Source organism: Oratosquilla oratoria, chromosome 2 (assembly GCF_046742065.1).
Source record: "Oratosquilla oratoria isolate Oo_2021 chromosome 2, ASM4674206v1, whole genome shotgun sequence".
Classification (NCBI taxonomy): domain Eukaryota; kingdom Metazoa; phylum Arthropoda; class Malacostraca; order Stomatopoda; family Squillidae; genus Oratosquilla; species Oratosquilla oratoria.
In genome coordinates, this window is record NC_134778.1 from 38517318 (window position 1) to 38532865 (window position 15548).

Sequence of the window (15548 nt, forward strand, 5' to 3'; positions counted from 1 at the left end):
GAAGACTGCATTATACACAATCATGCATGCAAACAACACAACATACACTCTATAAAGGATTTGTGGGAAAACCCAGTTTCAGCTGTGGCATTCCTTGGGGAGACGGGACTGCTCGGACAGACAGTCTAGGGAACAACAACAACAACCTTTTCTTCTCTAATTAATTCACCTCCTCTTCCTCTCTTAATTTCTTCCCAAAACATCTTTTTATTACTTTCAAAATTTTCTATCATACTCTTAGCCCAATTTCAAATATGTTCTCTTTACCTCCTTCATCTAATGCTTTGATTCTCTTTTCTTTGTACCTCTCACATTTCTCTTGTCCTATTTTGTAACCAATCTGTGAATGCTTGCTTTTCTTCTACAACATTCTTTGCTTCCTCATCCCACTACTCACTACCCTTCCTTCTATTTCCTCCTGTCCTTCTTGTTCCACACACATCTTTGCACACCTGACTCTCTCCTTGAACCATCCCCATTCCTCCTCCACTCCTAGTTCTACTCTATCTTTCACTCTTCCCTCAGTTTCTTCTTGTAATCTTTCTCCTTTCTCATTTAAGCAGTTCATTCTAAGCACCTCCCTACCTTCCATCCTTTTCCTCTTTCTCTGTCCATTCTCCACTCTCAACTTATCTTCCACCTAAAAATTACTTGATATTACCCCCCACTCTCTCCCCTTAGAACAAGTACATCCAAAACTCTTCCTGCTATTCTCCTGGTTACCACTATATAGTCCATTAATGCTCTATCTATCTCCCTTCCATCCACCACCCTCTCCCATGTGTACTTATGCTCAACTTTCTTCCAAGTACTATATTTGCAAACATCAACTCTGGACACATCTCCATCAACTCTCCACTATGATATTTTCCTGGAATCCACACTTATCAACCACCCCATCTATTGGTTCATTTCCTACCCTAGCATTAAGACCTCCCAATGCCACTACATTGACATTGCTCCCTAAATCCTCTGGCCACTCATTTAAATCTCTCCATAAAACTTCCCTTTTCTCTACACTCTCCTCACTACAAGGCCAATATGCAATTACAAAAACACATACACACTGGCAGTCAAACTAGTCGAATGTGCCTGAGAATGCTTCGTGAATTAACACTAAACACGAAACAGTGAGGAACTACCTGGTTGTACACAAGTGGAAGGTGGGGTGATAGTGAGTGGTGAAACCATGATGTATCAAAGTGATCAAGTTTATTAAGGATAGGGAGGGGAGAGAGAGAAAAAAGGAAAGGAAATGGAAAAAAAACGATGATCAACTGACATACACTGAGACGACCACAAAAAGACTAGACATGAGTAATTATGAAATGCCTTTGGGAGCATTTAGAAAAAGAATTTTTAATGTTAACAGTCCTAGATATGAAGATGATTTATTCCTTGGATTTAGAGCAGAAAGAGGTATGGACTTCAAAAACATATTAATAAATCAAGAAATATCTGACATGAAAAGGGAACATATCCAATTATACAAAGAAGTGAGTGAATTGAGAAAGGAAAATGCGGTATTAATCAGGGAAATGGAAGAAATGAAAAAGGAACTAGACATCAGTGGTGGGCGTTGCGATAAGTAAAGCGATAATATCGCTTTAACTGGAAAAATTTATCGCTTTCAAATTTCCCGCGATAAATCCAGCAATAAAGTCGAAGACGAAAAACCGTTACGGCGGGAGGTTACAGGCTCATTGTTACGCGGCAAACAAATATGGTGTTTTAAGTGTAAAAAAGAGGTTTTTAAATGCATAAGTATCATTTAAGTAGTATTTTTGGATTTATTGCAGGATTTATCGCTTATTGCTTTAAGGTATCTTGGAAATTTATCGCTTTATCGTTATAGGACTAATTTATCGTTTTATCATTATCACTTTATCACAACATTTTTCACTGTCCACCACTGCTAGACATAGTAAAAAATGATAATGAAAAGCTGAAAAATTATGACACAAATACAAATAAAACTTTGTTGAGAGAAGTTATTGAGAAGATATTAACAGAGGCAGGCAAGGTTGGTGAAAATATAAAAAACATGATGGAGATTAAAAACCAAATAAAAGAAGATAAATAAAACAAAAAAATACTATTTAAAGAAATAGTTGAAGAACAAATGAACAAGAGTACAAAGGACACTGTGATAAAAGTACATACATACATATACCAAAGGCTTTTCCCCCCCCTTACACAGGGTGTAGCCAAAAAGAAAAAGGCATAGAAACCACTCCCACCCATTCCATCCCCTACATATTCCACTCCCCTCCACCCTCCCTCTCATCTTGGCACCTCCTGAATGACGGGTCATCCCTGCATCACAAGCAGTGTCGCAAGACACAGCACATCCACAGCAAGGCTGCTTCATTAATTCGTTGCCCCCCCCCTCTCTCTGTCCCCTCATGCAGGAAAGGAGAAGACAGGGAGAAATCCCTTTTGGCGGCATCAAATTATTTCTCATACATACTTCCTCACCCTCCATCCCCCACCCACTCCCCCTCATGCATCACAGCATCATCCATACACAACCCTTCTCCATTCACTCCTATCTTCTGTCCTCTCCTGTCCTTCCTCAACAGACATTCCTCTCTTTTGTAATCCCCCTTTTACCCCATCCATCCATCTCATCCTAGGATGCGCCCTCATATTCACTCCTTCCACTTCTGCCTCCACACCTCTTTTACTAATCTTTCTTCACTCGTTCTTTCCAGGTGTCCAAACCATCCTAGTACTACTCTTTCATCACCCCTGTTCTCCTCCTCACCTCATTTCTCACTCTACCTAGCCTAGTAACCCCTATCATACTTCTCAGACATTTCAACTCAAACACATTCAAACTCCTTCTCTCTTCCTCTCTTATGTTCCATGTTTCTGCCCCGTACAGTGCTGTTGGCACAATCACTCCTTCATATAACCTCTTAGCATCCATTTCCAAATGTCTATTTCTCATTACACTTTTTAACCCCTTCCATACGGTGCCGCCTACGTAGGAGTCATGAGGAGCAAGTGAATTCGCGACGCTGCCATATCGGCGTCTTGATTATATTTATTGTAGTCGCCCCTGTGTTTTTACATTCTCCCAAATGTGCCCTGAATCCCATTCTCTGTGGTTTTCAAAATTCGCGGGTGAAAGAGAGAACGATCGATATAAGCGGTGACTATATTTTATGATGCGAGTATTATTACGACACGACGTACGGCTGGCATTGGCTGCTGCCCGCGAGATTTAAGTCCCGTAGTGAAGTGGTTAATCCACCAAGGCATTTACTTGCTTCTCTCAATCTACATTCTACCTCCACCCCCACTCCTCACTTGTCCTAATTTGTAGCCAATCTATGCCTTCTACACCCTCTGCTTCTTCATCCCACCACTCACTACTCTTCCTTCTATTTCCTCCTGCCCTCCTTGTTCCACACACCATCTTTGCACACCTTATGACTCCCTCCTTGATTCATCCCCATTCCTACTCCACTCCTAGTTTTACTCTATCCTTCACTCCCTCCCACTCCTCTCTCAGCTTCTTATTCTCCTTTTCTTTCTCATTTAAGCAGCTCACTCTAAGTACCTCCCTATCTTCTGCCCTTTTCCTCTTTCTCCACCTATTCTCCACTCTCAATTTACCTTCCACCAGAAAATGATCTGATATTCCTCCACTCTCTCCCCTTAGAACATGTACATCCTTAACTCTTCCTACCATACTCCTGGTCACCATTATATAGTCCATTAACACTATCTGCCACCCTTCCATCCACCACCCTCTCCCATGTGTACTTATGCTTGATTTTCTTCATAAACACTGTATTTGCTATCATCAACTCTCTTTCAAGACACATCTCCTCCATCAATTCTCCACTAAGATTTTTATCTGGAACTCCATACTTCCCGATCACTCTGTCTATTGGTTCGTTTCCTACCCTAGCATTAAGGTCTCCCAATACAACTACATTGACATTTCTCCCTAATTCCTCTATACACTCATTTAAATCTACCCGAAAAGCCTCCCTTTCCTCCATGTTCTTCTCACTACCAGGCCCATACGCACTTACAAAAACCCATATCTCCCTTCCCAGCCTCACCTTCACCCACATCAACCTTGAAGAAACCTCCTTCCACTCCACTACACGCTTACCTATCTCTTCACTTACTAGTATAGCCACCCCTTCTCTCCCTCGTCCCCTCTTCCCTCCTGAGAATCTCCCAACTACACTCCCAAACTCACACCCACCCCTCCCTTTCATTTTAGTTTCTCCTCACAAACATACTGCCTATCTCTTCCCTTTTACTCTCATCCACGTACATCAAAAGACCCAAACCTTAGGGTACTGGTTGGAAAACTCCTAGAGAAATGCCTGTCGAGCCAGGAAGAATGCAAAAAATAGAGAGTACACTGAGAAGGGTTGTCAAAATATAAAGAAATGATATGGTCTGAAATTATATCACTATTGTCTATTCAATAAATCTTTTGAATGGATGAAATTGGGGTTTCCATATAATTAAATGATGGGGGTAAACCAACTCAAGTTGTTGGGTCCTGCTGTTGAGGTGCTGTGCACTGCTGCACTGCCTTTGATCCATGGAAGTAACAGGAGACTGAGATGACCCTTAATCTGCAAAGTGCTAAGATGGGAGGGGCGATGAATGGGTTATGGGTTATGGATTGGTGTGGGGTGAGTGTAAGCTCTGATTTAGCAGTCCCCTTATAGGAGATACTTCACTGGCTATAACCACTGCTTCTTTTCCTAGGGACAAAATCACATCGAAGAGGTGAAGTCAGAGGTGGCAAAGGAGAGATTAAGGAGGGTAGCTGAATAAAAGCAATAGTACAAATTGAAAAATGACGCATTCAAAGACTGCTAAATGCCCATGGTGCATAAGGATGTCACTGAAGGCTCCCTGAAATACTGCAGTCATGATGAGGAAAAGACCTTTTGGCATGTAATTGTGTACAATGAGTTTCAATCAAGTATGCTCTCCCACCTTCACATACATTTTATATTTATTTCTTAAAGTTTGGAGACCTCCACATACCATATAGCCATACCTAATCTTTCACAACCTGATTTATAACCTCCCATTCATCTTCACATCTCCATCTCACTTTGGTTTCACCCATATCCAGGATGTCCGACCTACACAGGTTTCCTTACCCTGGTTATCACTTGGGGAAGAAGAGGAAGAAAAGAAGATCCTTACCACTCTCTTTTGCAATGATGGTACGAGATGATAGAGCTGAGAAAGCAGAACTTGAGTTCCCATAGCTACACTTAGATTCTGCAGGATGATGCCTTGGTGTATCATTTGTAGATGTACATCCCTGCGGGTATAACAAAATTAAAAAAAGGGAGAAAGATTGTGATGAAAAAGAATCAAATCAAATGAAACAAGTTAACAGCCCTGTATGGTTAACTTTCATTTCATATGCTTGTTACTGTAATCCTAAAAATTATATAGGTCCATGCTAACTGGAATACTGATGGCACCTCAAGTCTACCTGAAACTTTCTATAAGAATTATTTTCAAACAATTTAAACACAAGGTCAATTAAAAATCATTCTTGAAAACACACTATACACACATCTAATATGGAAAAAATAAGAAGGTGCAAGCTGAAAAGTTAAACATTCTTTTATTATAAATACATTTACATGTATATAAGGAAGTTAAATCACTAGAATGCACATGATGCCATAATCAGAAAGGGCTACATTTTTTTCAACAATAGTTCCAGAGTACCATAATACAATGGCCACTACTAATACTATACCAGTCTAATTTTTCAAGATTTATTCCAGCAATCATTATATTCCTATAAATCTCTAATACATACAGAGTTACCACTAATCAATTGGTCCGAGTTTGATTCCCACCCAGGCCTGAAATAATTTCTTCATCTCTGCTCTGCAAGCTGGCACCCTCTCATGGGCAAGTTGTGTATTTACCTAGTTTTATTATATGGGAAGGGGAGCTATGCTTGTCGTGTCCCATCTTTGTATCTCAAAACATCAAGTTTGTTCTTAAATTCATGTATGGTGTTTGCACACGCTATTGTTTCATCCTATTTGTTCCAGACATCCACCACTGTGTGAAAGCATTTTTTTTTTTTTTTTTTTATCTCTTCTATAACTGTCCTTTTTGAGTTTCTTTTCATGTCCCTTTGTATTTCTTCTATCCCAATTTAATAATTCTTCTCTCTCAAGGACTTCCATGCTTTCCATAATTCTATAAATGGCCAATGGATCACCCTTTTCTCTTCTTTGTTCCAGGGTTGGTAATTCCAGTTTAGACAATCTTTGCTCATATGTCAGTTTTGAAAGTGTTCGGGTCATCTTTGTTGTTGCTCTTTTTTTTACTGGTTGTCCAGTGTCACTGCATACTCCAGACTTGGTCTTATCAGTGTGACTAGTATTTTCTTTACGAATTCCTCATCCAAGCAATTAAAAGACACCTTTATTGATCTTAAACTGTAGGTTTTTCCAACTATTTTATCTGTTTACCTGGGGACATGTCTTTCGTGAAGATTACTCCTAGGTCCTTTTCAGAACCAACTTTCTTTACTTCCTCTACACAGATAAGAACATAAGAACATAAGAAATAAAGGAGACTGCAAAAGACCATAAGGCCTACACTAGGCAGCTCCGTATCCATCACCACCTGTCGTCCCCATCCATAAAGTTGTCTAATCGTTTTTTAAAACAACTGATAGTTTCAGCGCTTACTACGTGGTTACTAAGTTTATTCCATTCATCGACCACCCTATTTGTAAACCAATTCTTGCCTATTTCCTTCTCAAATCTAAATTTGTCCAGTTTATATCCATTACTGCGAGTCCTGCCCTGTTGTTTTATTATGATGACCTTGTTTGCATCACCCTTGTTATAGCCTTTGATCCACTTGAACACTTCTATTAGATCACCCCGCACTCTGCGTCTTTCCAGAGTGTGTAAGTTTAGGTGCCTAAGCCTCTCTTCGTAAGGCAAATTTCCGAGTCCTTGTATCATTTTGGTCATTCTTCTCTGTACTGATTCTAGTGAATTTATGTCCATTCTGTAGGACGGAGACCAAAACTGTACCGCATAGTCAAGGATGGGTCTAACTATCGCTAGATAGAGTTTAATAATTACCTCTGCACTTCTATTCGTTACCGTCCTAGCAATGAAGCCTAATGCTCTGTTTGCTTTATTTCTGGCGCTAATGCACTGCTTCCTGGTTTTAAGGTCCGGACTCACCAGAACTCCCAAGTCCCTCTCGCACTCAGATTTTTCTAAAAACGTGTCATCTAAGTTGTATCTATTTTCGGGGTTGTGTAGCCCTACGTTTAACACGCTACACTTAGAGATATTGAAGTTCATTTGCCATTTCACCGACCATGTTAACAGTTTATTAAGATCATCCTGCAGAATCTGGGCGTCTTCTCCTGACCTAATTAGGCGTCCTATTTTAGTGTCGTCCGCAAACTTACTAACATCACTATTTAACCCATCGTCTAAGTCGTTTATATACATAATGAACAATAAGGGACCCAAAACCGATCCCTGGGGGACCCCGCTAGTAACATTGCCCCACCTAGATTTTATTCCATTTATGGTGACCCGCTGTTTTCTGTTACTAATCCAAGCTCTAATCCATTCTAACACTTTTCCTCCTATGCCATGGGCTTTGATTTTATTTAGTAGTCTCTGGTGTGGCACTTTGTCGAACGCTTTGCTAAAGTCAAGGTAAATAACATCGTAATTTTCATTGTTGTCTGACGCCTTATATACCTTAGTGTAAAAGGATAGAAGATTAGTCACGCATGAAATATATATATATATTTTTTTTTACTTTCTCCAAATTCCATCATACTACATTTCTTAATGTTGAAGTCCTCTTCCCACTTCTGTCTCCATTCACAGACCTTGTTCAGATCTCTCTGTGGCAATTCACAATCGAACCTCATTCTCTCCCTGCATCACTAACCCAGTAACATTCTCTTGTTACACTCCACTCCCATTCACCACCCCTCCCTCCCTTTTCCTGGCTCCTCCTGGATGATGGGTCATCCCTGCATCTCACCCACTGCCCTGGGTCAGAAGCAATGCAGCAAGACAAAGCACAGTCATAGGCACAATAATTGTTTTATTTATCTGCATTAAAAATATCCTATTCCCTCTTTTATACACTTTACATATGCATGCCAAAGTTAATGTCCCAGATACTAAGATCAAAATATGCTATGTCATTATTAGATTTGTGAGTTACGAACATCCCAACTGTTACTTCAGACTAAACATCAAATGTGATACAGTCTAAGTCATAAAAAAATTAGTTTTCAGTAATAAAAACTTAACAAGTAAGGATTATTGGTATGAGTTACATAAAATTTTACTTACACATTCCTACCACTAGCTGTTTTTTAAATATCTTTACATAAAAATTGTGAAAGAGAATGAAAAAAGTCAAACCTTTGACACTTCACTGGGAATTAGCTTATTTGACATCTTGATTTTGCCTTTACCTATGGAACATTTCTTCTGGTTACTGCTATTACAGCTTCCAACCCTATGCTCCACTTTTGGAGCCTGATCATAAAGAAAATGTAGCCTATTAGTAAAAAGAAAAAGGAAATAGAAAAAAAAAAAATCTCTACGTCTTTGAACGCTACATAGTTCACATCCGTATCTTAAAGTTTCTACATATATCCTAACAATCTAAGAGCTAGAAATGTTCTGTGGGAATACTGAGAGCCAGAAATATTGCTTGCATTAGACAGTTTCTACTATTAATAATGGGGGGAAAAAGTCAGCCATCTTGATTTTTCATGGATATTTACTTTAAAAAGAATATTCTTGTAATACCAACAAGTTCGTGATCAGCATATGTCTTCCTATAAGTAGTGTAACAAGAACATGCACTCAATCTGTTGCCCCAGGTTTCTCTTGCATAATCAATGGGTCCCAGGTGCAGCACCACTAGAACGATGATATTGGTAATTGAGTTGGATGGGGTGAAGGGGGCTTTGGGGAAGAGGGGAATGTCTGTTGAGGAAGGACGGGAGAGGACAGAAGACAGGGGTGAATGGAGAATGGTTGTATATGGATGATGTTGTAATGCATGAGGTGGAATGGGCGAGGGGATGGGGGGGTGAGGTAGTATGTGTGAGCAAAATTTGACGCAGCCCGAAGGGATTTCTCCCCGTCTTCTCCTTTTATGCATGGGGGGATGGAGAGGGGGGGTTGCCGATTTAATGAAGCGGCCTTGCTGTGGATGTGCTGTGTCTTGCGACACTACTTCTGACCCAGGGCAGTGGACAAGGTGCAGGGATGACCCGTCATCCAGGAGGTGCTAAGATAAGAGGGAGGGTGGACGGGTGTGGAGTGTATTCAGGGATGGAATGGGTGGGAATGATTTTATGCCTTTTCCTTTTTGGCTACCCCCCTTGTAAGGGGGAAAAAGCCTTGGTATATGTATGTATGTACATTATTATAGTTTTTATTTGTTGTTTTATTATTATTATGATTTTTTTTTGCATCCGACCTAGATATGGACCAAAAGGTCTCTTGTCGGCATGCTCCGGATGACTTGGTACATTTTGTATATTTGTGTATTCATGCTATGATTAAAGTATTTGGATATCTAATGTAAACACCAGGTAAACAGGATCTCTAATTTGTTCATGAATTGTTGAGTGTTCTTGGGTCCAATTTTGTACTTACTATGCTGGGTTACCATTGTTAGGTCATCTGTACAAAAGAGTACTTTTATGATTTCAGTACTGATGAAGTACTACAACTTGTTGACTCCACTGTATAGTCATTTTATTACTGAAATTTTATTGTTTTGGGTACTCTGTACTGTCTTCCTGCTGTGAAGTTGGTTAATCACTTCTTGCCATTGTAATGAACATGTCTCAATAGTCTGTTTTGGATAGTACATATCTTGGACCTTGTAAAATGCTTTGTTTTATGTCAATGGTTACCATAACCATTATTTCTGGTGGGGATTTCCTTCCTGCACTTGCTGTAAGATCTTTGTGAGCAATGTGCACGTGGTGTCATTTTTTCAATCCATATACATACAGGGAGGTAGGTAATTTTGTTTTGAATATTCCTGCTACCAATCTTTCCTTCAGTTGTGGACAATAATGAAATTGGTCTGTATTAGGCAGTGTTTTCAAGAGGTTTGTTTGGTTTTAATATTATATTTATGTGAACTTTTTCCATGTGGTTTGGTTTTTGTTGTGTAACTAGTAGTTGTGGTGTGGTTCAAATTTCATTGGTCTTCATCATGGGAGATAAATTTCTTTATTGCCCCTTCTATATCTATACTGGTGAGTGGGGGGGTTGGGTTCTGTGGCATTTGACTATATATATATATATATATATATATATATATATATATATATATATATATATATATATATATATATATATATATATATATATATATATATTTTTTTTTTTTTTTTTTTTTTTTTTTTTTTTTTCATACTATTTTTGAAGAAGTACTTGTCAATGGAAGTGGAAGTGGTATGGGGAAGATGGGTAGAGTATTTTAGAAAGCTGTTGAATATGGAGGAGGACAGAGAGGAATTGATGGGAGCAGCTAAGGCACCAGGGTTGGATGGGTGTCATGAGGAGTGTCTCAAGAAGGGAGGTAGATTTATAGTGGACTGGTTAGTGAGGGTGTTTAATGTGTCTATGGTAGGGGAGAGTGCTGGAGGACAGGAGTGCTTGTATAGTTCTGCTTTACAATGGAAAAGGGAACAAATATGGTTGCAGTAGTTTTATGGGGATCAGTTTGTTAAATGTAGTTGGACATGCATACGGGAAGGTTTTAATTGAGAGGATTAGGAAAGGAACAGAGGGAATACTATATAACTGGGGAAGAGCAGTGTGGGTTTAGAAAAGGCAGAGGATACATGGAACAGATTTTAGTAGTAAGGCACATTTGTGAGAGGGTTTTGACTAAAGTTAAGGATTTTTTTGGCTTTTCTGGATTTAGAGAAAGCTTATGACATGGGTAGACAGGAAGGCCCTATAGAAGGTACTGAAGATAATGGTGATTGTGGGAAAGCTCTCAAGGACAGTCTAGAGTTTTTAAGATTGTAGTAGAGCTTGTGTTAGTATTGGAAATGGAGAGAGGAAGTGGTTTGAGGTAAAGGTGTCATGTTGCCATAGCAGTTCAATGTGTACATGGATGGAGTGGTATGGCAGATAAATGTGAGGGAGATGGGCAGAGGATTTGGAGATGGTTAGAGATAGTAGAGAGATGGGGGAGGTGAGCCAGTTGTTTGCGGATAACAGTACGTTTGTGTCAAGATCAGAGGAAGAATTAAGGCATTAGTGATGGAGTTTGGGAAGGTATGCAATAGGAGAAAGTTGGAGGTAATGTGGGTAAAAGTAAGATGAGATGTACAAGGGGAGATGATGATGGCAATGAGTTGTATGTAAGTCTTTAAGGAGAGATGCTGGAGGCAGTGGATAGTTTTATGTATTTGGGGTTGCATGTGGCAAGAAATGGATGTAAATTATAGAATGAGAGAAATATATGTCTTGTAGGACTGAAAAGTGTCATGGGAAATAGGCATCTAAGAATGGATGCTAAGAGAAAATTTTATGAAGGGGTAATTGTACTGATGACACTATGAGATGGAGATTGAGGATTTAAGAGAGGCTTTTGGGATAGGTTTTAATGAGTGCTTAGAGATTTTTGGGAAGAATATCAATGCTCGGGTAGTGATGAACCAATACAAGGAGTGGTTGGGAAGTGTGGAGTGCCAGGTAAAAAACAGTGGATATGTGTTTAGAGAGTTGATAGCTAACACAGTGTTTAGGAAAAAGGTCAAGCATAAGTACACATGGGAGAGGGTGGTGGATGGAAGTGTGGTTAAGGCATTAATGAACTATATGTAGTGGTATCCTGGAAAAGAGTAAGATGTCCCTGTTCTTCGGGGAGAGAGTGGGGGAATATTAAATAATTTTTTGGTGGAAGGTAAAACGTGAGTGGAAGATTGGTGGAGAAAGAGAAACAGGGCAGAAGGTATTGAGGTGCTGAGGTATTGAGTAAACTGTTTAAATGAGAAGGATAAGGAGCAGGAGTACCAGAAGACGAGAGAAATATGGGAGGTGGTGATGGATAGAGTGCAGGAGTCCCTCAAATAACGCGGGGGTTAGGTTCCTGAAATTACCGCGTATGACCAAATCGGCGTATGCTGACTTTCCATATTAGATACCGAGAATTGTATGTTTGTGTACGTGTGTGTGTGGGTGTGCGTGTGTGTGTATGTGTGCGTGGTGTATGTATGTGACGTTTATGTGGCGTACGTATGTGTTTGTGCGTATATACATGTGTGTGTATGTGGTGTATATGCATATGTGTATGTGGCATATATACATGTGTGTGTATGTGGCATATACACGTGTGTGTGTGTGTGTGTGTGTGTGGCGTATGTATATGTGTGTGTATGTGGCGTATGTATGTGTGTGTGTATGTGGCGTATGTATATGTGTGTGTATGTGGCGTATATGTGTGTGTATGTGGCGTATGTATGTGTGTGTGGTGTGTGTGTGTGTGTGGTGTGTGTGTGTGTGTGCATGCGTCTGTGTTCACATGTACAAGTAAGTATGTACGTGCATGTGTCTGTGTTCGTATTTGTGTGTACACGCACGCGCATTCACAACATACACGGGTTGTCTAACACGTGTCTACGTGTGCGTGTCTACACGTGTGTAAGCGTGCATATGTCCGTTTTTTATCTCCCAAACCACCACCGCCAGTAACAACAAGAACCTCATAAGAGAAATTAAGACACGACAAGCGCAGTCATTATCAGACTTATTAGTTGTGTTCCAAACGAAAGAAACATTACACTTCAACAGGTTAGGGCAGTAAAATTTCACGATAGCATGGCGCAGGTGGTGGAAGCGACAAGCTACAGCTTGTTGGCTACCCCCCTACCACCCCCTACTCCCCCTCTCCTCTCCTCCCTCCCTCCTGCATCAGTACCCGGAGGTTGACACGTAACTGCAGGCAGCCACCCACGGCTATCCCCTCGCCCCACACCAGGGAAAAAAATACTTTTTCTTTTTCCAGAGTAATTTTTCATTTTTCCTAAATTTTACCAGAGCCATGTTTTTGCAGGTTCGATTTCTTAACATGTTGGTTTCCCAGTTGAAACTGATCGGCAGACACAGCGCCTCTGTTTCCACTGGCAGTGGTTGGGGGTGGAAATGCACGACAAGCCTTGCAATACATCATTAGAGTACCATCACTGCCCCGATCCACTTCAAGCCAATCTAGGTTTCACGAGCGTATAGTAGATTCATGCTTTACTGGTTTTCGTTTTCCTTGGCCCTTGCCCGTAGAGTTTGAATTAGGCTTTGCTGGTCCAGAAGCGGTTCCTGACATCAAAACACACTCCCTCGATTCTGAAAAGACTGAATATGAGGGCAAACCATCTTCACTCATCTTCACTCGCTTCACTAGAAATCGCTCTATGATGTACGATCATCGAAAGTTTGGCATGGACGTGACGTAGCTAAGCTAGCTAACGAATCATTTTTTATTTTTGTATTTTCTATTCTCCCTCATAAGATCCATATTTATGAACTAAATATATAATTATCAAATGTTCATATTTATACGAAAATTTATTTACTTTCAATTACTAACCAAACATTTGATTCTATTTTGTTTTCTCATAAATATGTGAACGAGGTTATAAATGGGATTTCTCAGTTTCCCTCTTAGGCCTCGAGCGAGTTTGCATATGTACAGTGTATGTATGCATGCGGTGATGTGGTATTGTGTATGGTGCATTGTACATGTAGTCAGCGCGTTGATTGGGCAGCTAGCTGCATGCAACCAATGAACTTCCCTGCATATAGGTACCATGCAATTCGCAACTAGCGACATTATGTAGCACAATAATCGTGTAGAGTCTAGTCAACATGTACAGACGCTCCTCAACTTACGTTTTAGTTACGTTCCGAACGGCCGAACGTAACGTGAAAATGAACGTAAGTTGTTACTGTACGTTCCAGTAATGTATGACCGTTCATACTGTACTATACATCCATAAATTTTATTACCGTATCTTATAAAACACCCCTAAGTCATTAATTATAAACATAACATTGTAAAATAATAACATTAATTTCAAATAAATTAAATTCAAGCAACAAAGTGAGATGGTGGAGGAGGAGGCAAGACACGTTCAGTCTGTCATTTGTCATGTAAACAATGGACGCAGCGTCATGCGTAAGTATAGTTTGAACGCCTCGTACTACGGAGAGCGCGCTAAACTAAAAAATTCACAATTTTTTTTTTTTTTTTACAGTCGGTTCAAACGTAAAATCGAAAAAACGTAAAACGAATGAACGTAAGTAGAGGAGCGTCTGTACTAGTATACGCGCGCATGCAGCTGATACGAAGCTAGGCTAGGTAAACCATTGAACTCTAGCAGCTATACCGCGTACACATACGTACGTACATCAACAAATTAAAGTTCATTGATGCGTTGCGTTTATGATATCGATTGATAATGCAATGATTGATCATGGGTAAGTTGTGTTTGCTCTGATCCTTTCATCAATGGTGATGGGATTCAGGGATTGCCAAATGATGGATAATGCATGAAAAATGTTGAATCTTGCCGCGGGAGCGATTTTTTTGTGGGTGATCGCTCCCACTATTGGATTTGCGAGAGCGACATTGAAACTTTCCCGGGCGAAATCGCTCATCGCTCCCGTGTATTTTTTTCGCTGCCCCACACCCTTGTTTGAGCAGTTCCCAGTGTACATAATGACCGCGTTATATGAGGATCAACTGTATATGGTAAAATAGAAAGCAGTCACCACAAATGTTTGCGATGTTGCCGCGTGTGTCCATATGCATGCCCGCCTCGGCGCAAATTTTAAAACGGTTCTCTACATTTGAGATGGTTTTGAAATCAAATCCGTGTATGATTGAATCCGTGTTATTCGAATCCGCATTATTTGAGGGACTCCTGTACAGGTCAGAGTGGAGGAAGAATGGTGCATTTCAAGGAGGGAGAGACAAGGTGTGCAAAGACAGTGTGTGGAACAATAAGGATGGGGTGGGGGCGAATAAAAGTAAGGGTGGTGAGTGGTGGGATGATGAAGTGAAGAAGGTAGAAGAGAAGAAGTGGGCATTCAGGGACTGGTTGCAAAGAAAAAAAAAGAAGCAAAACAAAAGACAAAAGAGGCAAAAAGGAAAACAGATATAAAATGAGGGAAGAGTATGATAAATTTTTTTTAACCTCTTCAGTACGGGCCAAAATCTCGCGGGCAGCATTAGCTGTCAGATGTACGATGTGTTGTAATAATACTCGTATCATGAAATATAGTCACCGCTTATATCAATCGTTCTCTCTTTCACCCGTGAATTTTGATAACCATAGAAAATGTGATGAAGACAGTTTAGAGAGTATGTCATTACGCAGGGGCAACTACAATAAATATAATCAAGATGCCGATATGGCAGCCTCGCGTATCCACTTGCTCCTCACGCCACCTACGTATGCAGCACCGTATGGAAGGGGTTAA

The 15548-nt window shown here is 40.2% G+C and overlaps 1 protein-coding gene across 6 annotated transcripts in view; it reads right to left on the reverse strand.

Moving 5' to 3' along the window:
* LOC143038468 (uncharacterized) overlaps positions 1-15548 on the reverse strand; it is an 86992-nt gene that overhangs the window by 20092 nt on the left and 51352 nt on the right. For 5 of the 6 annotated variants that reach the window (XM_076207737.1, XM_076207729.1, XM_076207711.1 and 2 more), the window contains 2 exons: positions 8445-8561; positions 5197-5317 (listed from right to left, as the gene is read on the reverse strand). In XM_076207737.1, coding sequence (XP_076063852.1) covers positions 5197-5317; positions 8445-8561 — 238 coding nt within the window. The remainder of the gene's footprint in view (positions 1-5196; positions 5318-8444; positions 8562-15548) is intronic. The other variant, XM_076207745.1, reaches the window with a different exon arrangement.